General features: G+C 40.0%; 2 protein-coding genes across 3 annotated transcripts in view; one reads left to right on the top strand and one right to left on the bottom strand.

Annotated features, from left to right (window-relative positions):
- gpr179 (G protein-coupled receptor 179) overlaps positions 1-7,939 on the top strand; it is a 49,850-nt gene extending 41,911 nt beyond the window's left edge. The window contains exons 9-11 of one of the 2 annotated variants that reach the window (XM_022196534.2): positions 20-122; positions 2,109-2,255; positions 2,655-7,939. In XM_022196534.2, the coding sequence (XP_022052226.2) occupies positions 20-122; positions 2,109-2,255; positions 2,655-5,924 (3,520 nt within the window). In that variant the 3' untranslated portion in view covers positions 5,925-7,939. The remainder of the gene's footprint in view (positions 1-19; positions 123-2,108; positions 2,256-2,654) is intronic. The other variant, XM_051945619.1, reaches the window with a different exon arrangement.
- On the bottom strand, positions 7,930-26,259 carry mrpl45 (mitochondrial ribosomal protein L45). The gene is made up of 8 exons (XM_022196535.2): positions 26,168-26,259; positions 17,823-18,018; positions 16,369-16,486; positions 15,405-15,503; positions 14,868-14,916; positions 14,625-14,774; positions 13,486-13,659; positions 7,930-8,401 (listed from the first exon to the last, which is right to left on the bottom strand). Exons 1-8 carry the CDS (start codon positions 26,228-26,230, stop codon positions 8,303-8,305), a joined length of 948 nt encoding a protein of 315 aa, XP_022052227.1. The 5' UTR covers positions 26,231-26,259; the 3' UTR covers positions 7,930-8,302.
- Positions 26,260-26,833: the final 574 nt, after the last annotated feature.

Raw genomic sequence — 26,833 nt, 5'->3', positions numbered from 1 at the left:
TGTGTTCTGCCTCCCTCAGGTTCACCTTTCCGTCTCTCCATCCTGACTGGATGCTGCTGCTCTCCTTCACACACACTCATGTCACCATCACTGTGACTCTTGCTTTGCTATTTATTCCCAAGGTATTCAGTATCCTTCTGTCATCATGCCAAAGTAAACCTATGTTGCAGTGAAGTTAGCAGAAAAAAGGTCATCATGTAACTGATCTAAAATGGATGTCTTTACTCTTTGCACTTGCTCTTGGCCAAGTTCCAGGTTTATTTAAATTACATTAATGTGCTAATAACCTGACAAATACTTACAGCTGCTACGTTTTTAGTCCTTAGTCTTGTAATCTGGAATATTTGTCTCTTATTGCACATAAAGAAGTATTGGGTCAAAAGCTTTTTTTTTGGCTAAGCGGAGGGGAGTAAATGAAAAGAAAATCTAATTCACTGCTATAAATGCAGCTTCCCTGTCAAAGACATGATTTTGCATTGCTGTGTGTGATCAAAGTGTCATTGTGTGTTCTCTGTTATTCAGGATTTCTACTGTGTCAAGGCTCTTTTGGGCCTGTTGGTCCACACTCCAGAAAGCATGTTTTTTTGAAGTAAAACTGAGATTTTAATGTTTAAATTTTTAAAATCAAAAACGCATCCCAGTTATAAAACCAGAGGAAAACAAACATGTTGAGTTAACAGAATATTGTCGTTTTTTGTTTTTGCTCCAGCCTTTCCTGGGCATTGCGATGCTCGCTAGCTAAATGCTCTATTGCTGTTACCATGTACCTTAGCTCTCCCTTAGCATGTACAATTTATTTATATGGCACCAATTCACAACATAAGTCATCTCAGGGAACTTAACATAGTAAAGTTAAGACCCTATGTTATTATATTACAAACAGAAATGAAGCAAATTCAAACAAATTCCTTCAGGCAATCTCTCTGGCAACAGCAGGAAGAAAAATTCCCCTTTACCAGAAGGAAACCTCCAGCAGAATCACGCAGTCATCAGCCTCGACTGGTTTGGCTGAGAGTATCAGGGACAACATTTATCTGGCAGCTTTAGTTATTTTTAAGATGAAGAGTTTTACACAATGACAACAAGCTTTTAAAATACAATGTGTAGTATGCAGCTAGACTCATTTCAAACACCGATGCGTTAACAGCACCATTAAATCGTGACATTTACCTCTGAACTTGTTGCATGGATTCATGGCAATATGGAGTATATTGAAATGGCCCCTTTTTTTTTTCACTGAACATTAAAGATTAGAGCAAAAGTCCAAAAAAAGTAAAGTTGAACATAATCTTTCATGCAGGACTGTTTCTTGTAATGAATTATTTTTACATCTACTGTCACTAATCTATACCATGAGAGCTGGCTAACATACAAATATGCTAGGAAAAGTTGGTGGGACAAGAAATTCTTTATGAATTGCTTAGGGACTGTCCATTTTCGGTGAAGTTTCAAGTATTGCACTCGACTACCTGAACTTGTTTTATGACACTTATCCAGGTTGTTTCTCCTGACAAGATCTTGGCTTGTGTTGTATCTACTGTCAGATGTGCATTACTTTGGATGAAAGAAATTAAATTGTACAATTGTAAAAAGTAATTCAAGGGACCTATTACAACCACATAACTAAATACATGGTTACAAGATAAAATATTAGTTTTGGAAATCATGGGAGATTGCATCAAGCTGATATTGTGTGTAATTTAAACTAAATTTTTAGTGTTAGTTAAATTCAATTTGAGAAAACCTCATTCATTTGGCTTGAAAACTTGATTTTTCTTCACTTTGAGTTCAGGATTTTAACTTCCATCCTTTATTTTAACAATGCTGAACAATTTCAGATGGTTAGGACTGCTCATTAAGGCTAAATCCCTAACTCTGTGTAGCTTGTTGGTTAAATATAATTTCATGAAAAATTGTCATAACTCTAAAAACCTATGTTGTTAAACCCAAACATTGTTTTTAGAGTGTGGTCCAAGAGCCCAGCAGATCAACCGACCCATGCTCACAAAATAATTAATGCTGTGCATGAATTGTTTTTACACGTGAAATATTTACATGTGACCTGTACGTAGTCTTACACACTACTCTTACTTGTATGTGTTCCACAGTTTCTCTCCGTGTCCAAGCCTGGAAGAGAGGAGATTGCAGCAGAAGTTTATGAAGATGAGGTGGATCTGCGGCGCTCTGGCTCGTACCTCAACAGCAGTTTTCACTCTGCTTGGAGTGAACACAGTGTGGACCCGGATGATTTTCGGGTAAACTCTCTCGTCCGCTCAGAACGATGTTATCACTTTGCACTGGGACATGATTTACAGAATGTAGAGGAAATTCCAAAGGTCACATTTAAACAAGAAAAATAAATGTCCCTTAATTTCAGTCATGATTACATATAGACACACTTAAACAGATCCTAAATGCATTATAATTTAAATTATAAATTAACAGCAAATACTGACCATCAACATTAGAATGAACATATGTTGTATGACCTTTCTCCACCCTTTATCCTTTGATGTCCCAAACTGTTCTTCTTACATGAAAACATATTTTACCTTACCTCTGACTTGTTGATCTCCTTGTCTTTTCCTCTCCTCCATCATTTCATCATCTTGTCAATCCCATTATCATTTCCCTACCTTCTTCATATGCACCAGGATGAACTGAAGAAGTTATATGCCCAGTTAGAAGTCCACAAGACAAAGAAGATGACCGCAAATAACCCCCATCTGTCAAAGAAGCGAAGTTCTCGATGTGCACTAGGGAGATCCATTATTAAACGCATTGCTGAGATTCCAGAAACGATGAGTCGCCAGTGCAGTCGTGAGGAGAAAGATGGATCCTTCCACAGCAGAAGTGGTAATCATTCTGACTCTTTCAGAAGGACCCCCGATACTGTCAGTATCAGTTACAGAAGTTCAATAAGGTCACCTTCGCCATCCATCCGCAAGTCCCAAAGTGATCATCACTATGTCAGGGAAAGAGAGAATTCCTTGCGTGACTCCATGCTAAAGGCCAATTCTGTGAAACGATCCTCTCAGCGATCTGATACGGACTCCTTGGATATTCCAGCGGGAGTCTGTAAGTCAGCTAGTGCCCAGAATCTGACAATCGATACCAATCTTCTGCATCCCGATCACACCAGGCTTCATAAATCCTGGAGCCTAACCTCAACCACCACGCATTCCATGGAGAACATACCCAAGGTTTCCAGAGCCAGCACAATGCGGTCAAGGCAGAGCCTCTCTATAGGTGACCAGACCCGGAGTGCTCTCCAGTCAGAGTCATTTGACAAGGCTGAGGTGTGTCCTTGGGAGGTAGAGCAAGAACAATCAGGTGACAAGAACCAGAAGCATGTCACATATGCAAACTCTGGCGACGGTGAAGAAAAAAGGCCAGCATCCCCACAATCACTTATCTGTCCCTGGGACCATTTACCACCTGTAGAAAAGACTCCTTCTGTGGACAAGGGACTACAAGGTGAAAATGAGTCACAGAAACCTCAGAGTCCTGTGTCTGCAAGTGCACCAGGCTCTCCAAGACCAAAAGTCACAAAGGATCAGCGTGTCTTCTCCTTCCGTACCACCACCACTAAGTGGCTCTCTGTGAAATCATTTATTGGATCCGTGGATGGAAGTAGCAAGTCCAGTAAAGATGGAAACTTAAATAAAGAGGACTCTGTTTCTCAAAAAAGCCAGGAAAGCGCTTCCACAACACCAAGGTCCGGAACGTCTAGTAGACGTCCAAGTGTGGAAAAGAGGGCACTGCAGAAGAGAAGTATGACAACAACAGATGGTAAGCCATGCCTTGTGAAGCAAAATGCAATCAGATTATCCTCTGGGGATTCCTCTGACAGAAGCCCACGAAGGCTTGTGATTGTAAAATCTGCCATCTACCCATGTGACATGGATGACATGCAAAAAGATGGCACCTACGAAAATGTGTTTCTGTCAAGGCAGAACAGCAAATGTAGTAGCATAAGTTCTTGGGAGACTACCAGCAGCTCCAGAACTCCGTCAACTCACAGAAGAGGTAGTAATCGAATTACACCAGCTCGTAATATTTCTCATGCAGATGTGTGTCCATGGGAAGGAGCTGCTTCTTCACAGCAAGGAGGGGAACCAAAGAAGCAGCAGAGCATTAAAGCCGATGTCTGCCCTTGGGAGTCACAGGTATCTGAACGAACTAATGCATGCCCATGGGACTCTCAAGAACAAGGGAATGTGATAAAACAAGAAAGCGCTCGTGGTGATGTATGTCCTTGGGAATCACAGGATATTCCTGTTATATCTAATACTATTCTGCATAAAAATTCCCAGACTCAACAATCTTTGAAACGTGTAGCAGACATATGTCCCTGGGAAACTGCAAAAACTCCCCAGACTTCAATAAGACAAGATAATGAATATGCTAATGTTTGTCCCTGGGATGTTCAGGACAAAGCAGAAGTTGTATATGAAAACCTAAATCCTCTGGAACACAAAGGACAAGGGACTCTGACGGTGCCCTTTCAACAAGAAGTTATGAAAGCTGCCATCTATCCTGGTGCATCAAAAGAAAGTAATCAGCATCAATTCAATCCAATGTCACCTGCCCTTACTTGGGGTAAACAAGTCACCAAGACAGCAGAAAGTTGTCCATGGGAGTTTCCTGACCCTCCAAAAATCCTAGAAGTTCTTTGCACATCTGAAGAAGCAAGCACTGAGCCAACAAATACAGACTCAACTTCACAAATGACAATCAAGGTAGATGTTTGTCCCTGGGAAGGTGAACAAGAGGACAAACCAGAAAAAGACTCCACACCTTTGAAAGCTGCTGCAGTGCAAACTGAAGGGAAAGACAGTACTAGAGTAAACATATGCCCTTGGGAAACTGAGATTCCTGAAAAACCTGCAGCTACCAAAACAGTGTCACAAGGACTGAAAAGACCAGCCGATCTCTGCCCGTGGGAAACTGAAGAACCAGGAACATCACAGACCCCAAACACATCAGAGAGTCAGAGAAGACAAAACACAGCTCCAGCAAATGTTTGTCCTTGGGAGACAGAGGAAGCAGGAGTGGTCAAACCTGAAGCACTAAAGCCATCAGAGAAGCTGCAAAGACAGAACAATTCCCAGGAAGATGTTTGTCCATGGGAAATGGAAGCCCCAAAAGTTATGAAAAAGCAAGATAGTGCTCTGGCAAATGTTTGTCCATGGGAGACAGAAGAACCAAAAATTCTTAAAGAGCAAGACAGCCCAAGGACAAATGTCTGTCCATGGGAGACAGAAGACACTAAAGTTCTGAAAAAACAAGACAGTGCTCAGGCAAATGTTTGTCCATGGGAGACAGAAGAACCAAAAATTCTTAAAGAGCAAGACAGCCCAAGGACAAATGTCTGTCCATGGGAGACAGAAGATTCTAAAGTTCTGAAAAAACAAGACAGTGCTCGAGCAGATGTTTGTCCATGGGAAACAGAAGAACCAAAAATTCTTAAAAAGCAAGACAGTAGCAGGGCAAATGTTTGTCCATGGGAGACAGAAGACCCAAATATTTTCAAAGAGCAAGATAGCAGTCATGAAGACATTTGTCCATGGGAGAGCAAAGAGTTAGTTAACAAGCAAGTTGACACTGCAACAGACGGAGACCAGGACAAAGCTGATAATCTCAATGCTGAAAGAGATGTCACAGAAAATCAAACGACACTGTCTGCTGAAGAGACTCCAGCAGACATGAGCACAGAGGAGACAGACGAATCTAAAGCAAACTTAGCCTTGGGCCGGCGTGATGCTTTGTGTCCTTGGGAGATGGCAAGGAGTAGATCTGGCTCATTCACAGACAATGCCTCAGACGTCTTTACGTGGGAACCTGAGAATATTCCAGAAGAAGATGAAGAAGACGATGCAGAGTGTGCTGCTGAGGCTCTTGTATTCCCACCTGACTTGTGACTTAAACCTGGGTAGCATCCACTTTTGGCCCCTCCTTTTAGATCAAGGGGAATGTGAACTGCCGGTAGCCCATTGTTGATCAAAGGGAATTGTTTTATCATTTTCCAAGCTACAAATGCAGTGCAGGCTCAGCTAAAGAACAGCTTCCCTGCAGCTGGGAAAGGCAGAAGCCCTCTCTGATGGGCAATTACTAAATAAAAATTAGGAAAGACAAAACTTAGGACTGTTATTTCCAGTTTGCCTATCCAGTTGAACCATGCCCCTGTCCAACTAAGAAGCAATCTGTAACGTGGTGATGAGCTGGGCGCCATAGGTTGTGCAAACCTGACTAATAATTGCATTATTTAGAGAAGCACATATAACATACTTATGTCCATCATCAGTGCAGAAGTGAACTATTGACACTTATTTAACGATGGAAAGATGTCAAAAGCAATTAGATGAAGTCCCATTTCTTCCTGCTTCTATTCCCCCACCCCTGCCCAGTTTAAATGAAAACATTTTTGTCTTTGTATGTTCTTAGGTGACAGCTCAAATGTTTGCAATGTACTCGAAATATGCTGGAACCACGGCTGAGGTGAAGAGCTCACGAATCTAAATAAATTCACAAATGCAAAAATATCACAGGGACTCTACACATGAAACTCTAATCTTAAACAACTTACACGAGATGAGTTCATTTTTATTCTGAGTTTTTCTTACAATATATGTCCTAAGTAAAAGAAAGTGTCAAATAGTGCCACTGAGATTACAGTGGATGTCAAGTTACATTTCAGAAGTATTGACAAAACTATGCATACCCGTTTGCTTACGTGGCTAATTTCTCGACTAAATGCCAGCGTTTAATGTTTTCACTTTTTATACACTCCTAATAATAGGAAACTCAACTGTATCTCACTTAAAGAAACGTTTAGAAAAAGAAAGAAATGCCAGGAAATTGCATAAATTACCACAAACTTACACCATAACAATTTTGCAGATTAAAGTGGAGTAAAACCTGCCTAATCCTTTCATGTCTAAGTTTTTTAAATAATATCAGAGCTTTTTTTGTGGATCGAGCACAGTGGACACCAGTCTGACTAACATTGGATTATGAAATAAACATCAAAACACAATGAACATGTTTGGTGAATGCAAAGAACATTCAAATTGATGGACATAACTGCTAACTTGACTGGGATCCAACTCCTGTGTTAGTTGAAAAGGTTTATTACAGGACTATTTTAAAGATTCTTTATACAGACAATATTATACTCACTGCAGGAGAAAAGTAATGTTGACATTTTATTGGTCTCTGTATAGGGACTAAATTCTAAGGTCCTTCTGCGTGAAACCTTTACGTGAATACTGGCCAATTATGAGAAATACTTTTTTTTTACATCATTAAATACTTAGGGATGAGTCAATGATATTCTGTAACTATTAGATATGATTACTAATAGCTAATAATTTAGTAATCAGAAATGGCCCCATATTTCAGTGTTGGATATTTAGGAATATTATTTGAAATAAATTACAAATAAGGTTATGAAACGTTAATCACAAGTTTCAGGTAGAGTCGAATTCAAGTTTTTGAAAGTAGTATGCTTCTAAGGGTTTATGGATTGAAATGATGTTCTGTCGCGGTGCCGTTAATTCACATCTAAGTCAGGAATTAAGTTGGTGAAACTAGCAGTTGTGATGATTATTTGCACTTCTGCTGCTGCAGTGTCAGTCTCAGATACAGATTTGTTTTATTCAGTTCAACATTGCCCAAGCTTTTTTGTCAATGGAGTGACCTAGTTTTGTAAGCACTGTTGCATGTTTGTGTGTGTTTTGAATGAGCGTGATGTAAAGTGTTGTCCCGTTAAGAAAAAGAGAAAAAAAAGAAAAAAAAATCTAATGTTGTAACATGTCCCTTGGTTTGCACTGAAATGTGCTGGTAAAAGAAAGCAGGTGGAACACTTATTTTTGTATTTCCTAAGGTCAACATGCAGTATACTCATCACAGAAATAAACCATTCAATTTCTGTTGATCTGTACATTTTATTTCTTGCGTGTACACATTAAGTTACTCTCATGAAGACAACATAAAAATGTGCGACACAAAACTGCAGTCATGGAAGGTGTTGTTATTATTCCAGACTTTGTGTGATTTTCTGTAGAGAAAGAAGCAGCTTCATTGGCTTCAGGACACAGCAGTTTGTTCATCCTCAAACTCACCTGCTGCTTCCAGTGTCTCAACAGCCAAAATCCTTTTTCAAACAGTAAGAAGCCCAGTTTCCTGCCAAAGTGGACAAACTATAACCAGCCACAGCCAAATTCTTGACAGCATTTGGCCCATGACTGCTAATAATGTGAGCGGAAGTTTGCTAAAAAGAGCAGTGCCACCCGGTGGACTATTTATACCACTGTACTGCCGCTGGTTTGGGAACTTCATAGCTGAGGGCGTCAAATTCTTGCCCTGGTTTCAGCTCTGGACCAGGAATGATGATCGTCTGGAAGAGGGGCAGGAGAAGAGGAGAATTTTTCTTTAAATTTCATTCAAACAAATGTAATCTGCACTAAAACTACATAATGTACGCACAGCAAATCTCAAGTGCAACTCATTAAGCTGCATATTTTGTTCCAGGGTTAATCAATGTGCAGGACCAACATGTCATAATCCTGTTCAAAAAAGCAGAAAGGTGGGCACTTTTTGAAAGAAAGAAAGAAAGAAAGAAACTACTGTGACATATTTTGTTCTTGCAAAGAAAAAAACCTACATCTTCTCTCAGCAGAGAAGATCCAGTTTCCCACATTACGGAACATCTGTCAAACTAAATGCTTCAAACAAAGTTTGCTCAGTTTTACCCATGAACCAAAGAGTAGCTGTAACTGTGAGTCAGATTCTTGGTATTTGTTTAATGTCATGGACCACAGTTAGCAAAGGTGCTATCCATTTGAAACTTAAAATAATACCATAATATCATTCTGGAATTGTCTGTAAAATAACCTATTATGGTTTAAAATAACCTTAAGTAACAACAACTTGAAGTGTGAAACATCAAGGACATGATACTGACACACCACTTGAGACATATTACAAATTACACACATTTCTCCTGTGGTGTTGTTCTAAATGCAAAGCAAGAGGCCTCAGTGTTAATCAAATGACCATCATAAAGTAGCTACGATAAGGAGGGATTATTTGGCATGCTGTGGACTGATGTTTGACAGCGGGGCCAACACTTTTTGCAGAGCTCTGATTGCGATGGTTGGATTTCACCAGAAAAGAGTAAGAAACACCTTCCAGGCATCATTACTGCTCCATCTGTCAGGCATATCTGAGACACAGCAGGGGCTGACTCACAGATTTAAGGTGCTTATGTCCTATGTTTCAGCAGTGATGCGTATAATGCAAGTCATCTTCTATTCCAGTCCAGCTTCATGAAGTGTGGTGCAGAGACTGAACACATTCTCTCAGGTAATCTGAATTTAACGGGGATTTGTTTCTTTGTTTCTGAATTTATTTGAAAGGAGGCAACTTGCCGCAGAAGTAGCTGCAGATCATCACATCATGTAGATTCCAAGCAACAGTTGCAGAACTAAATTTGCAATGGACTGAATGCATTTACTCCAAGCACAGTACAGCTGCTGTTACAGTTTACCTGGCAGCTTGTTCTCATTAGGAAATATTGGCAGCTTGCCCTACGAGATTCCTTGTCCAGTGGGAAACACATCTCCCTCTTATCAAGTCTATCTAGTCTGGAATTTAGGATTTATTTTCTTATTTTAAAAAGGTCACATTTCAAACTGGTGCCTTTTTTTTTTTTTTTAAATCAGCAGTTCAGATAGAGATGCTTATTTGAAAACATTTTTAAAACTAAAATGAGAAAGCTGGTGAAATATTTTCACTGCACTACAAACAGGTTTAAAACTGGAAATCACCTGTGTGAACGACAACAAACTGCATCAGAATCAATAATCCTGTATGAATATGAAAGTCACTAATCTGCATCATGAACACTTTTTCTGTTGATACTCTAAATACATATTTTTACGTTGTCATTGTAATATCTTTACCGAAGCAGCACTTCTCCCACCACTGTCCAGCAACAGTTAGACGCTCAAAGCTCAGAATCACAACATCACATTCCTGTGTGTCCAAGTTATTTAGATTTGACGGAGATGTGCCTGTTAATTGAAGTAGCTGCTGGGGAGGAATATGGTTCAGCCCTGCAGGAGTTCCCTAAATCCCTCTACAGCTCAGTGATCAGTAAAATTCAGTCAGTGTTTTAAAGAGTCATTCATCCACATTACAAAAAACATTTTCTCTTTTCCCTCTAGTTGCAGTTAGCAAGTATGAACGGCTGGTTGTTTTTCTGCCTCCTCTCCAAAACAGCAAAAATAATTCAGGAATACAGGTTTCATTTTTACATAATTATCATAAAATTAGAGTTTTGCAGAATCAATGTTGCCATTACTTTGGATGACGCACAGACTTCACTGTGATGTCGTTCTACAGAAACAGAACCCGTAAAAAATGCTCACAATGACGTCTGTGGGTCATCCAAAGAAAGTGTGACAGTTATCTCCAAACCTGGACAAGACAAACAACAAAACAGACTAAACAACCCTCTATACCACCAGAAGGACATCTGACCTATGTTTTTACATTAACCTTTGTGAACTGATGTGATTTCAGTGCAAGACAACCAATTTTCCTCATGAAAAATGAATAGGTGATTAGCTTATCTATACTCAGTCAAGAAGACTTACTTCACTTTTAAAATCGGTCCAGAAATGTTTTTGAATTGTATCACAGATTAATCTCTAACTGGGATAAAATGTACGAATCCAACAAAGAGTCTTTTCTCTTTAATGCAGCTTGTACAGTTAACTGGTTTAATTGTTTGAGTGATGCTGGGACCTAAAACAGCTGTACAGTCCTGTCCATAGATATACTGTAAACGGTCCTGCAAAGCTGTGTAGGCTAAATGTCTGAATACATCACAATGAAGGTCCAAGACAGTTTCATTAATGAGGGTAGGAGCTAGGGATGGGAATTTCGACTAATTTCCGAACCGACTAGTCGCTAATTTTATTGGCGACTAGTCGGTTCGGAAAACTTGCAATTTAACCCTTTAAGCGCCAAAGTCGCAATATTGCGACAAGCAACATTGCTGAACATAACAAGCCATAGCTTCAAATATACTGCTTCGTGTGCCTCATGTACTGTACACCAGGAGATGGCGGACATCTGGAACTTCAATCTGAGCATCAGTTGTGGGCGTGTTTTCATTCAAAGTTGTGGAGTTCACAGAGTTTGAAAACCGAGGAGACGAGACTCGCCGTCGGAGCGTATCAGAGCGCAAGACGGCACATTTTAGAGTGAGAAAACTCACCGTACCGAGAGGTCTGGTCAACACTGACAAAGTACTTTGTCAAGTGATGGCTTACTCAGATTCTGAAGAGGAATATTCACCCTCTGATGAAGATGTTCAGTCGTCCACTGAGACAGAAAGTGCCGCTGCGTCTGTGCGTAACGGCAGCGGGTCGGTGCGCCATGACAGTCCACAAGCAGGACCATACTGGAGCCGAATCTTTGCTTCACCGGGTCCGACTCCGGAGTGGCAAGAGGGGAGGTGGTGGGTGTAGCTGAAGTGGTCAAAACACTGCTAATGGTGAGGGGGATAGCGGGGGTTGAAAAAAACCCCCACGGAAATAGCAGCAGACGCGGGAGAAAATGCACTGATAACGATGGAGGCTGCAGTGGCGTTCACGGCCCCGTCGTAAATGACGATGACGATGGCTGGGTTTGCTTGACAGATGAGGAAGAGTTTCACAAGTGGATCAGACATTTTGATAAGCCTGTTGGGTATTGTTGAGAGAGCGATCAAAGGAACCATAACTGATTTAATGAGCCATTCGCAGTTTCACTGTACCGGCCGTGTGTACTTAGACTTGCATGGCTTAATCTTTGAGACAAGCATATGCTACTGGCAGGATCAACCAGGTAGCCCAGACAGGACGTAGAGCTGCATGGTGGTGCCCGGTCGGGACCGGAGACCGCGAAGCGTGGCTGTGCCGGGGGGGGGGGGGGGTGAACGGACAGGCGGTGCAGGTTTGGAGAAATGAACGTGTCATCCGGAGGTCGACCGCCCCGTGCTACGTGTGCGTGTGAGGGGAGGGGAGGAGGAGCAATTCTCTCCCTGGCTCCTCAGCCTGTTTACAAAAAACCGATGCAGAGGCGCGAAGAACAAGGTGCATGATGCTTACAGCTGCTGTCCAGAGTTTCCGTTTGTTTTCAATTTATGTATCATTTTTTAACAAAGCTTAAATGTGTTAGTCTAGTTCGATACTATAATATAAAGTTAGTATAACGCGATATGAAAATTTATTCCTGAGCTCCGCCTTCCTCTCATAGACCCCCATGTTATTCCAAAAAGCGCCGGTCGCTGCCGACCAATCAAGTTCGAGCTTCAGCTTTGTCATGCTGTCAATCAACGGTTACGCGCACAGCAAGCAAGCCCATGCAGAGGTGGGCGAGCTACGCACTACGCAACCGCGCGCACATTTGTTTTGCTTGTGGAGGAGAGAGCATCAGGGATCAGCAAAAGTTACAGAAAAGTTACCAATCCCACGGCTTGTCAGGCCAAGAGACTGCAGGACGTTTTTTGGCTCGGGGTGCTCGCGTCGCTCCCCGACCACGGCCTCCATAGCCCGCCTGACGGCTTCGTTTAGATACCCGACCTCTGGAGGAAGATGTTGGGACGTCTGGGACATACTCTTCGTCAGAGGAGTCATGCAATTCTGAACTCTAGATAGAAATAAATAAACAATGTAACACATATACACGCCTAAATGCACTAAGTTTGATAAACGACGTCATCGAGAGGGATACACGAGTGTAATCACATATTGAAACTTTACTCGTTCGTCCTAGCAGATTCATGTTATTTTGGTTTTAGGACAAGTTAGACTCAATACAGCATTCTAACGTAATTCCTTTATTATTTACTAAATGTACTAAATGCAGAAGAGGGGAAAACAGCAAAACAGGCCATATGCTGCAGCACTCCGGGCACTTCTCTCATGTACTGCACGCGTGCACAAATAAAGGGGCGAAATCAGAGGGAGCGAGGGTTGGACCAACAGCGTTTTGGGAGACGCTGTCAATCAAACTCCGGACAGCAGCTTTAATGCAGCGTTTAACCGACTAGTAAAATACTAAACGTTTAATAAATGAGTAGGCGGTTAAACGATTAAACGACAAGTCGCGCACATCCCTAGGGAGCACAGTTTGGACGGTCATCAAGAATTATATTTCTCTATTTTCTAAGAAAAAGTAAAGACATTTTAGAAAGGATACATAAACACAAATATAACAGCAAGGAAACATTTTTGTATAAGAACATATCAAAAAAGTTTGGAAGACCTTCTTTACTCCACCAACCTTGTTCATGTGGCCATTAAAGTGAAGTATGAAGTGGTCAGTTAATAAAGGTTTTTTAATTTCCTTTTGACAGGGAGAAAGCCTTGGACCTCAGCCTTTTTCTTACTAAAATACAAATGTCAGCGGTGCAGAGTAGAGGGTCACCTTAATAATTGGGTCCTTGGCAGGAGCCCAGGATGGCACTATTTTTCCGTGCAACCTCCATCGTCCATAGGGGTTGATGAGGTGTCGCTCTATGACCAGATACTCCAAGACGTCCTTCGAGTGCTCCTCACTGCCCAGCATCAGCCTCCCAAAGCGATCGTAGATGGCCAGAGTCTGAAAGGCAAACAGAGGCAAGCTGGAAAGCCGACTTCACCATGACATTTCTGTTTACACTAAACCTCAAACCCAGTTCCTCAGGATTTAAATGTACTAAGGTTAAATGGATTGGAAAGAGTGTCAAACTCAATTTAGTTCAGGTTCCACATTCAGTTCACTTTCATCTCAAGTGAGCCAGACCAGTAAAATCACAGCGTAAAGACTTATAAGTAACTTGAAATTTTAATCACAGGTACCTGGAACTGAACAATATAGTGTTTTACATTATGATCAAAATGCCAAAGTCAGACAAAAAGAGACAAAAAACTCTACCAAAAAGACAAAATATTACAGAAACGAGACACAAAATGACGAAAAAAAGAGACAAAAAATTTGACAATAAAGTTACAAAGTGACAAAAAATAGACAAACATAAGCGAGACAAAAAAACACAAAACGACAAAAATGAGACAAAATGATAAAAGCGAGAAAAAAATGACCAAAAAATGAGACAAACGACATGAATCAAAAAAGACTAAAAATTCGCCAAAAGTTACAATGTGACTAAAAAAATGGACAGACAACAAAAACACAACCGAGACAAAAAGGAAACACAAAACAACAAAAACATAAGACCAACAACAAAAGTCAGACAAATAACAACAAAAACAAGACACAAAACGACAAAAGAACAATGAGCTATCTAGTAATTTACTTTACGACCAAAACAACTTGTCAAGGTCAGGAAATTATTTAAAATTTATAGTTTTACAAATACACAGTTGGCAGTTAATGTCTTCTCTGTCATTTCAACACTTTTCAAAGTCGTACCGGGAGCCGGATCGGACCCTGTGGTCGGCCGCATGTTTGACACACCTGCTGTAGAAGCTGTATTACTCTAAAAACTGCAAACCACAAATAGACCATTTTCATGCCGCGTCTGGACTTTTCCGTGCGACAGTCTCTTAGCAGACGAGTCGTACCTGCTTGGAGTGCATGCGGACCGTCACCTGGCCATACAGGTTGCCTTTGGTGACCATGTCGGGGCAGCGGGCGTGGACCACTCTGGGCGGCTCCAGGGACTCGATGAACCTCCAGCGAATCGTCTTGTAGCGGTTACCTCTCGTCATCTCCTGAACACAGAAGAGAGGAGCGATAGAAGTGCAATGAACTGAGGATCTGATGAAAGTGAATTCATTTCAGCAATGTTGAGACGAATAACTTACAGGATAACATCTTTCTGTCACCAAGGAATGAAGTCTCTCCTTGTTAAACCTGGAAATCAAACAGCAGATATTTACCTGCCTCTCTAACACTTAAAACTCAGATTTTGAAGGTTAATTTATGTCAACTTATGCCATACTACATGTTGTATGTTGTTTCCTTTCCCTCTACACTACACAGCTAGAAATGATTTTAAAAATGAATTGTTTGGCAGGAAGAGCAGTTTATTTTGAAATCATTTTAACTAGCTTTTAAATAATGAAATTTGTACTGTGAAAGTTACAAAAAGAGCACAAAAACTCAAAAAGACGTGCACGTACCCCTGCTGCTGTAGCCTCAAAGGGTGATTGTGAAAATGAGGGCTGAAGTTCCTCATCAGTTTATAATTATTGTATTTTTTTCAGAATAATAATCCAGATTGTTTAATCAGCAGAACTGAGGGCAGCATGACTCCAGCTCTCATGTCTATAACAAATGTCTCACAATAACAAAGCGGTGCTCCCTCACTGTGAGGCAGAGCTAGGAGTTTGTTTCCTTACTGTGTCAGGGCGTTGTGAGCCTCAATAAAGATTTCTTGAGCTCGCTCTGCAAAACCCTTTGTTTTGAACTCGGAGTCGTGCTCTTTGATTTTACGAATCCTGAAACAATAGAGGAAAAAACATTTAGTTCATCACCTTAAGATGTGTTGGATGCATTAAAACAAAACAGCTGTTTATAGCTGGTGGAAGGACGTGCTCTTGGTCTCAAACCACATCAAATGTATACTGACAGTTAATAGAAACTTTGAGGTAGAAATGTACGCAGAATTCTACTTGTAGGGGGGTTGTAATTATTCATTGTGGATTTACTGATGATCTAGTGCCCTGGTAGTTGAGATAATGATGAGTTGTCATTTTGTCATGATTCATTGCACATGGGTTGGTCACTTTGCAAAAGTGAACCAAATACACACCAAGCAATACTCAGTGAGTATCTGCACAATGTGAGAATGGGTTTTGAAGGCCTATATAAAGGCCCAAAAAAGGCCACCATTGTTAGTCCAGTGAACAGCATCATGCCGCGTCTATCACATGAACAACGTCTCCGGGCACTGGGTATGGTGGAGGCCGGTTTGAGCTACAGTGATGTAGCCAGGCGTATGGGCTGTTCCCAACCCACAATCAGAAGCCTGGTCCAAAGCATGCGCCGACGGATTGCTGCCTGCATCGAAGCAAATGGAGGCCATACTCGGTATTGACTGTTGTGACTTCGTGTTTGGCAGGTGCCGTTTTCTTTTGTGAAATTCTTTATTTTGAAATCATTCTTGAAACTTTAGATTTTTGTTTCTGTATGCCAATATGCTAAACAAATGATTCATATGAAGAAAATCCAGTTTCAGGCTTCAAAATAAAAATTATGTTGAAAAATATGGTCTCAAAGTTTTTAATGACTGTCAGTGTAGTTCTTACCTGCAGGATTCATCAGTACAGAAATGACATGAGGAGACAGAGAAAAGGATCTTACGCTAATTGTGAGGCGGCGCTCTGTCGGATCTGCTCAGTTCGCTGTTTCAGGCCTTCTTTCGACAGAGTGGACAGACGAGCATCCCCCTCTGGAGGGATGTAGGGGTCGAAGACTCCCGCTGGTAAAGACCGCAGACATGACTGATCAATCAGTGTGTACCCTCCAACCAGAGACAGTTTTCAAAATAAATCCTTTCAATCCACAGCTGATGACTGACTCAGCAAGAATAGCTCCACATAAAAGCTTTGGTGGAATGTTAGGATACATTAAGAATTTTTTCATGATTTTTATTTGCTCATAGAGTTGAAATTTTCAGTTTCATATTCATAAGTTTCGACTCTTAAATATAGATAGGTAGATATGTTTTGGGATATTGACTGGCTTTCAGTACAAAACTGTAAACAGAAGGCTTTCTGTTGGCATTTGTGAACAAATGTATGAGAGCAGATGGTTGATCATCTGTCAGAAGTCACCCAGAGATTTGAATGCATTAAGTTTCACAGGCAAAGAATCTTTTAACTAATCATATTATTTGTCTTAGCCATGAGCAAATGGAACACATAGGGAACAGCTTCTTACTTTTACCAAGGACTTCTCTTGTCCCAAAGTTACTCGAAATGACACTGTGTCTAGTTATGTAGTCACAAAGCAAATCATTAGTGGACTCGCTGATCCTGTCACATCGGTTTAATAAGTCAGAATCACTTGTTAAAAACATGCATGACACAAAAACGTCTTTCAGTGGGACCTACAGTGTTTGGGAGAAGTGGTTAACTAAAAAACATACGGTGCACCAAAGTAATAAGGCTTCCACTGTTACCTTAATGTATAAGATACAATTTTATCAACAATTTTCTCCTTTTTTCAGGTTGCATCTACAGGTTATAAACATTCATTGATCAGCTGCTGAAAGCAGCCTCCTTAGTTACCAAAACATTACTATAGATCTAAACTGTAGCTTTAGTTACTACTAATATGCACACAAAGAACATTTTCCCATTAATTCCCATTCATTAATTGTTTGAATAAATCAAGTCTGGATTCTTAGTTTGCTGAGACCAACCTCTGTATTTCTGCTGTTTTTCTTTATCACTGGGCTAAATGTTCTGTCAGGGCTTCCTGATGTGTAAAACATCCACTATGAGCAAATGAAGTTCTGACAACAGTTTTTTGACTAAGAAGTATCCACAGTAATTTCATATTCAAAGAAACGTAGCTGCTTGATTATGGAACATACAAGGACGTGAAGTTCAAAATGAGGGGATCATTGATAATATCCAGCTCTACTTACTGTCATATTGGTAGAAATGTTGAGAAACTTACCATCACTAACAGAGTAAAAATATCTGTTTATACCGTTTTGTCTCATCTTAGCAACCATTTGAAACTGGAAATATTACACAAGAACAATACTGTTATGTATGCACATCAGCACAATTTAAGGATCGTTTTACCAGTGCAAGCGATGTTGATGGGCCTCTCCAGGTACTGCTGTCTGAAGACGATGCCTGCTGCTTGGGCCTTGGCCTCTGGGTTTGCTTCACTCTTTCCCTTCAGTCCCACTGCTGGAGGAATAAAGTACCGCTTCTTGGTCCGTACTGGCAGCAAAAGTGGGACGGGATGTCGCACATCCAGAGATGCCTCAGCATTCTGAGAGAAAAAAAAAAAAAAAAAATCAGACAGGCATTTGTTCTCCACAAGTGTCTTCAAAATGAATTCATGAATCTACACTCAGCGGTCATGAACAGTTTCAGCTTTAGGTGACACTGCCACAAAGGCAGTGATTCAGCTTTGTGCTTAATACACATTTTTGTACAATGGGCATTGTTTGCTATGTTGAGACTCCCTCATTGAAGCTTTCTATGTACAAGGGTGGAATACCAGCAGGGCAAAAGGGGAGACAGAAAAGACTTTCACTACATGTCAGCGGGGGTCGATGTATTGGGAACCTCTACATATATAGCACTGGTGTGATTGAAGGAAATGATTCCAAATTTTGTTTCACGACCTTCACCGTTTTTGTTTAAATATCAGAAAATTGCCCCTCTGTGTGCTATATTATGAGGTTATTACTACAGATGAATTAATACTAGCATTTCACTGCTGTAGCTGGTTGAGATGTATTGTCTCTTAGGCAATATCTATAAGAAAGGGCATATTTTATCAGCTCATATATTTTGCATGTAAAATCCTAATTAACCACGCCTGACGAACGTCAGCGGGGTTACTGCATTCGGTGCGATATCTGGCTGGGTAAGTATGTATGTATGTATGTGGCTATGTCCATTCCGATATCTCTGCAAGTGCTGAAGTCAGGATAATCAAACTTGGCACTGAAGATCAGTCTAAGGTCCCCTGCTCAGTTGTGGAGTTACAGGTCAACAGATCAAGTAGGAAGGGAGATACGTACGATGATCAAAATTGATACATATTGCATCATTTGTATTGGGAGGACAGGGTTTTCACCAGTAGAGGGCGTGGTTCTGCCCTCTACTGAGGGCTTGTCTAGTTCACAAATAGCAATGAAAGGTATCAAACAAATATTATGAAGTAAATAGTACAATATATTATCATTAATTTGACCAAACTGGAGACACTAAAGTAAAGTACAGGTACTCTTATATTATGATACAGTACACACATTAAACATTGCACTTTAGTAAAGAAAAAGACTTTGTTAAAAATACTCGCATTGATTAAAAAAAGTCATTGCAATAGTTTGTTTTTCTTTTTTTTTGTGATCAATTACTTTTATTTAGAAAAAGAAAAGCATGAAACAATTCAACGACAGAGTTACAACAAATTACAAGCACTTCCTTTTCAATAATTTTTAAAGATGAACTCCCCCCCCTAATTTGCGACATTCCCTCCCTCCCATGATCTTCTGTATTGTAGTTTCAAAGAGTACATAATAGTACAGCACACCATATCCTGGTCTCATTCGTAATTAGTAAGTTGAGGTAGAAAGAACAAAAAACAGAAACAAAAGCGTATATGTATACATACACACGTGGACAAAATTGTTGGTACCCCTCAGTTAAAGAAGGAAAAACCCACAATTCTCACTGAAATCACTTGAAACTCACAAAAGTAACAATAAATAAAAATTTATTGAAAATTAAATAATCAAAAACAGCCATTACTTTTGAATTGTTGATTAACATAATTATTTAAAAAAACAAACTAATGAAACAGGCCTGGACAAAAATGATGGTACCTCTATAAAAGATTGAAAACTATTTGACCAGAGTGACATGATTAACTCAGGTGTGTCATTTAATTGACATCACAGGTGTTTCCAAACTCATAATCAGTCAGTCTGCCTATTTAAAGGGAGACAAGTAGTCACCCTGCTGTTTGGTGAAAAGGTGTGTACCACACTGAACATGGACAACAGAAAGCGAAGGAGAGAATTGTCCCAGGACATCCGAAAAAAAATGATAGACAAACATCTTAAAGGTAAAGGCTATAAGACCATCTCTAAACAGCTTGAAGTTCCTGTGACAACAGTGGCTCATATTATTCAGAAGTTCAAGACCCACGGGACAGTAGCCAACCTCCCTGGACGTGGCCGCAAGAGGAAAATTGATGACAAATTGAAGAGACGGATCGTTGGAATTGTATCCAAAGAGCCCAGAGCAACCTCCAAAGAAATTAAAGGTGAACTCCAAGGCCAAGGTACATCAGTGTCAGATCGCACCATTCGTCGTTGTTTGAGCCAAAGTGGACTTCATGGGAGACGACCAAGGAGGACACCACTGCTGAAAAAAACTCATAAAAAAGCCAGACTGGAATTTGCAAAAATGCATGTTGACAAGCCACAAAGCTTCTGGGAGAATGTCCTTTGGACAGATGAGACCAAACTGGAGCTTTTTGGTAAGGCACATCAACTCTATGTTCATAGACTCAAAAACCAAGCATACGAAGAAAAGAACACTGTCCCTACGGTGAAACATGGAGGAGGCTCAGTAATGTTTTGGGGCTGCTTTGCTGCATCTGGCACAGGGTGTCTTGAAAGTGTGCAAGGTACGATGAAATCTGAAGACTATCAAGGCATTCTGGAGAGAAATGTGCTGCCTAGTGTCAGAAAGCTTGGTCTCAGTCGCAGGTCATGGGTCTTCCAACAGGACAACGATCCAAAACACACAGCCAAAAACACCCAAAAATGGCTGAGAGAAAAGCGTTGGACTATTCTAAAGTGGCCTTCTATGAGCCCAGATCTGAATCCCATTGAACATATGTGGAAGGAGCTGAAACATGCCATTAGGAGAAGACACCCATCAAACCTGAGACAACTGGAGCTGTTTGCTCATGAGGAGTGGGCCAAAATACCTGTTGACAGCTGCAGAACGCTCATTGACAAATACAGAAATCGTTTAATTGCAGTGATTGCCTCAAAAGGTTGTGCAACAAAATATTAAGTTATGGGTACCATCATTTTTGTCCAGCCCTATTTCATTAGTTTGTTTTTTTAAATAATTATGTTAATCAACAATTCAAAAGTGATGGCTGATTTTGATTATTTAATTTTCAATAAATTTTTATTTATTGTTACTTTTGTGAGTTTCAAGGGATTTCAGTGAGAATTGTGGGTTTTTCCTTCTTTAACTGAGGGGTACCAACAATTTTGTCCACGTGTGTACATACCGCAAACATACATATATACACCGATATATACATACACACACACATATATATACATACACGCGCACACAAACAATCACCCATTCTATAACACAAAAATACTAAATTAATTATTTAACTGAACAAAAATGCAGAAATAGTTATTAAATTAGAACGTAGATGAGCAAAAAGTTACAGTTTGAATACATACGACATACAGATCCCTCATGCCAGTAAATCTTTTACGGCTGCGGCCGCAGAGGTCCAGGTACTGATTGTTTTCTGACCCGCCCCGTGCATCCTTGCCACTGACAACTCCATGTATATTATGCTCAGAAATGTTTGCAGCCACTGGATGCGTGCGAGTGTGTAGGGGGGTTTCCAGCATAAAGCTAGCAGTTTCTTAGCTGCAGTTAGCCCTGCTAGTAACATATGGTTTTGTGTGGAAGAGAGGTTCAGTGATGAGGTGTCATTGAGAAGCAGCACCTTCGGCAAGCATGGTATATTTATGGCCAGCAAATCTGACAATATAAACAATACCGCCTTCCAAAAGGACGCCACATCCGGACACTGCCAGAACATATGTAAGAATGATCCCACTTGATCTAAAGAGCACAGATCACAAATGGGAGAGTGTACTAGTTTCATGTAATAGCGCTTCCTTGGAGTAAGGTACATTCCGTGTATGAATTTAAAGTGTATGAGTTTATGGTTGAGATTTTTTGATGTTTTGTCTAGGTTGTCCCATACATTAGACCAACTTATTTCATCACTAGGAATACCAAGGTCTCTGGTCCACACTTGGTGAACAGCCAGAGGGCCACAGGAGGGTTCTAATATAAAAGCGTAAAGAGTAGAGACAAGGCCTCTCGATTTCACTCCCACATCTAACAGCTTATGTAGTTCGTTTGTGGGAAGGGGAATACCCCAGGGCACACCGTAGGCTCGCATCGCTGAACGAAGGCGTAAATACAAAAAAAAGGACGCCTCTGGGAGATTATAAGTAGTTTGGAGATCGTTAAATGCTCTCAGACCCCTATCATTGCAAATATCAGCTATAACATTGATTCCCCTGTCACTCCACTCTCTGAAGGAAAAGGGTACCCCTCCAGTTAGTAGAGAATAGTTGTGGAATATTGGACTTTGTTTATGCCACTTTAGCGCAGAGCCCGTCGCCCTCCCCACTGAGTGCCATACTGTCATAAGGAATGACATAATAGGACCTAGCTTATGTTTGTATTGTTTACTGGAAAGCGCTGAATGAATTAAATCTTGAAGTCGGTGAGGAGATGCTAAGTGTTCTTCTATAGGTCTCCATGATGTTGATGTCCGGGGATCGAGCCAAATAGAGAGTCGCCGCAGCACATATGACCAAAAGTAATATTTAAAATTAGGGACTGCTAGACCTCCATTCTGTTTATTACGTTGAAAAGTAGTTAGTTTGACACGTGGACGTCCTCCTCCCCAGATAAACTTCGATATTAATTTGTGCATCTTATCCCAATAACCTCTCGATGGTGAAAGGGGTATCATATTAGAGTAAAAGTTCACTCTCGGGAGGATGTCCATTTTAATAATAGACACGCGCGTTTGTAAGGAGTTTGGGAGACGAGTCCACCTTTCCAGATCTGCTTCCACCTGTTTCAGTATACCAAGGAAATTTTTGTTAGAAGTAGAAAATAGGGAGGGATAGATGTTTATACCTAGGTATTTAAAGGTCTTAACTACTGGTATATGCATCGGCAATAAGGCAGCATCAGAGAGAGAATTAAGGGGCATCAGCGAAGATTTTGTCCAATTTATTTTTGTAACCTGAGATTGTACTGAATTCCTCAAATACTTCTAATATTAGTGGAGTACATTTTGATGTGTTATTTATGTATAATAAAATATCGTCCGCGAATAGTGATATATGGTGTGAGGTGTTGCAGAAAGATATAGGTGAGAGAGATGGAGGCCGCCTTATATTCTGTGCAAGGGGCTCAAGGGAGAGAGCAAACAAAAGGGGAGAAAAAGGGCACCCCTGATGAGATCCTCTTAATATTGGAAAAGATGATGATATAATGTTACCTGAGAGGACCACAGCTGAAGGGTTGGAGTAAAGTACCTTAATCATGTTAATAAAGTTAATGCCAAGACCAAATGCTTCCAATACTAGCCAAAGATAATTCCATTCAAGCCTATCAAAAGCTTTTTCTGCGTCCAGAGACATAACCGCACATGATGACTCCATATCTTTAGCAAAATATAACACATGTAGAAGTCTGCGCATATTATCAGAAGCTTGACGTGTTTTTATAAAGCCTGTTTGATCATGGTGTACTAATTTAGTCATATGTGTCTCTAACCGTAAGGCCAGGACTTTGGCATATATTTTAATTTCCGAATTTAAAAGTGACAGGGGTCTGTAACTTCCACAACGGGAAGGATCTTTATTCGGTTTAGGGAGGATGGTGAGGATAGCGGAATTAGCGTCCCTGTCAAATGAGCCCCTATCCACAGCTGTAAGGATCATATTGAGCATGAACTGACCCAACTCTTTCCAAAAAAATAGATAAAATTCAGGCGGCACACCATCCCACCCTGGTGATTTCCCTTTTTTCATCCTCTGGATGGCCCTCTTTAGTTCCTCAAGTGAAATGGGTTTCTGTAGATCATCTTTTTCCTCTTGGTTTAGAGTTAGAAGATTTGCCCTCTGTATGAATTCACTGCATTTGTCCTTGTCTAAGTTAACTTCAGACATGTAGAGGTCAGAGTAAAATTTGGAGAATTCTTCATTAATGGCTTTTGGCTCTGTTAAAATGGTCTGGGATGATTCAGATCTGATCGCTGTTATGTTAGTAAATTTGTTTTTCTGTAAAACAGAAATACAGGTGTCTTGAATAATTCTTTGTAGTGGCTTTATGGTGCCGATTTAAATGCTCATGCGAAGCAGACAGAGTACCTGTTTTTGGTTAACATCATCCTTTCTGTAGCCGCAACATTTCCATACAACTGATTTATTTCTGCAAGGAAATGTTCTTCAGTGTCTCTCTCCTATTCCTCGCTCATTTTGCTGTGCACATGTGGAGCCTGCAGGTCCACAAGCCATGTTTCATGTAAATGTTTTTAAAAAACTCAGTGTACCTAAGAACCTTTAAGTGATAGTAAATTATGTTCCATTAGACAGATTTGTCTTGTAGATAAGTCATGGAAAATGAGAATCGAGTGAGTTTTCTTTGTGAGTCAAGCAGCAAGAAAAAGTTGTAGCATGATGTCTTTGAGTTGTTTTGTCTTCAAACTGAAATTTCTGCTGTCAGTGCTTAAAATACATATCCTGCAGTCCTACTTCACATGTTAAGTCTTACTAAATAACTTAAACAATGAGTCAAACATAACGATTTCAACAATCATTTCAGCTCTGCAATAATATTTTGTTTCAGAGCATGTACACTGGGGACCAGTAAAGGCAAAACAACATTTGCTTCAGGACCTCATATGGGGTTAGTAAGTGCAATAAAATATTATCCTTACATCTCTGCATTATTTTACCAGCACCATAATCTAGAGCAGAGGTGTCAAACATACGGCCTGCCAGGGAGTTCAATCTGGCCTGCAGGATGACTTTGCAAAGTGTAAAAATTACAGGGATGACAGGAAGTGCAATATTTTAATAAAAGTAAATGCTAATTTAAAGTTGTCATCTACATTTACAAGGCAGAGGGACAACTGAACCTTCTTTCTTTACAGTTCCCATGTTAGTTTGCATGGTGTGGTGGTCAGGATTACTACACAAAACTGAATGTACATTAAAAATAATTTCTACATCTTGACAAGTTGTTTTGACTATAAAGTGAAAATACTATATTGTTCAGTTCCAAATATCTGTGACTAAATGTTCTGTATCTGTAAGTTGTAATGTGTAAATGATCAGCTTAGGCATAATATTGCTGAAATTGCACGTATTTGTCTTAAGAAATTTCAGGTTGTTCATAATGTTTTGTAAGAAGGTAATTCATCAATGTGAATATTTTCAGAATGTACTTTTTTGCACTAAAACAAAGGGAAAAATGTGGAGCTGTGGTTATTTATTTATAGGTTATTATGCTGTGGTTTTAGGGCTGCACAGTGGAGTAGTGGTTAGCACTTCTGCCTTGCAGCAAGAAGATCCCTGGTTCGCATGGAGTTTGCATGTTCTCCCTGTGCATGCGTGGGTTTTCTCCGGGCACTCCGGCTTCCTCCCACAGTCCAAAAATATGCTGAGGTTAATTGATTACTCTAAATTGCCCGTAGGTGTGAATGTGAGTGTGATTGTTCGTCTCTATATGTAGCCAAGCGACAAGCTGGTGACCTGTCCAGGGTGTCCCCTGCCTTCGCCTGAGTCAGCTGGGATAGGCTCCAGCACCCCCGTGACCCTAGTGAGGATAAAGCGGTGTATAGAGAATGGATGGATGGATGCTGTGGTTTTACTGGTCTGGCCCACTTTGGATCGAATTGGGCTGTGAAACAAAAAAAGAGTTTGACACCCATGCCCTAGATAGTAACAATTCCAGTTGTCTTTACTGGTTGAAATAGCTTTAAAACACTAATCCAATTCATAGATTGCTTTTTTCCAGTTTCCAAAAAGAGCTGGTGGCCCCTGCATTGGGACTAAAATGATATCAAAATTATGTCCTTCTCTTATGAGGATTGTATTTTAAAGATAATAGACCATAAGATAGCTGCAACAGTCACAATCTCCTTTATTTATAAGTGCAACCCATTCAAATATAGTGATGATTACATTAAAATACAAACACTTTTTCGGACAGATTTATAACCTCTTTTGAGGGTGTCAAAATCAGAACTTTAAAGATTTAATGTGATGTGCGAGTAAGTAAAAACTAAAATTTTCCCTACAAATGCAATTATGATTTTGACATTACGTCCCATTATGTGGACTTATTACCTTTAAATCTGAACCGATTGTGCGTATTTTCAGAAAATCAGTTCATTTTTCCAGGTGACAACGGACCTCTAAGCTGTGTCTGAGTGGAGGTTCATGTCCTGACAGTTAGCTAATGTTAGCTTAGCTAGCCGCTGTCAGGATTAGGCGCAGCGTAACGTCTCGATAAAAACAAACTAAACGAACATACAGCTTCTTTAACATGCTGACTGCATGTGCTAAATGGTAATGTGTAAAAAAATATGAACGTACCCTTAAATTGCTCTGTGTTGCTCTGTGGAGGGCCAACAGCGTCCTCCTCATGGACATCGCCATCTTGACACCGTTACCCAGGATGCTCCGTAAAGACCTCCTTCAAAATAAAACTCATGACCGAGCTTTAGTGGTGAGTTCATGTCATAGGCTGCAGGGAATATTTATAATAATTTGCGTGACTCTTTAAATGATCTGAGATAAACTATATCATATTATTTTTAGGACTTTATTACATGATTGTTAGATGAACAGAGCCTGGAAAATTTTCTTTATTAATCTTACTTTTGTGAGGGACTGTGAAGTCCATGGAATATTCTTGCATACATTTTTATTGAAAGTTAAAAAACGCTAATGCTTTTTATGTTCATTATGATCAAGTCTTTACAAATTTCAGAATTGTTAATGATGGAAACAATCATTTATTAATAAAAATAAATGGATATCACTAAAATATCAACTAAATAATTGTCTGGATTTAATAACAATCACCTTCTAATGAGCTAAACAATAAAATAATAAAATGAGCTGATTCAGAAATTGTTTTGATTGTGTTCTTTTTATTAAGTTGGAATAATCATGACAGTAATTTCTTTTTTAGAAACATATTACATTTTATATGAAAAAAAACAAATTGTATCTGTGTCCTAGAAATCACTTTCAACT

The sequence above is a fragment of the Acanthochromis polyacanthus genome, chromosome 3 (assembly GCF_021347895.1).
Source record: "Acanthochromis polyacanthus isolate Apoly-LR-REF ecotype Palm Island chromosome 3, KAUST_Apoly_ChrSc, whole genome shotgun sequence".
Lineage (NCBI taxonomy): Eukaryota > Metazoa > Chordata > Actinopteri > Pomacentridae > Acanthochromis > Acanthochromis polyacanthus.
Note: the sequence above shows the minus strand (reverse complement) of the source record. Positions and strands in the feature narration are given on the sequence as shown.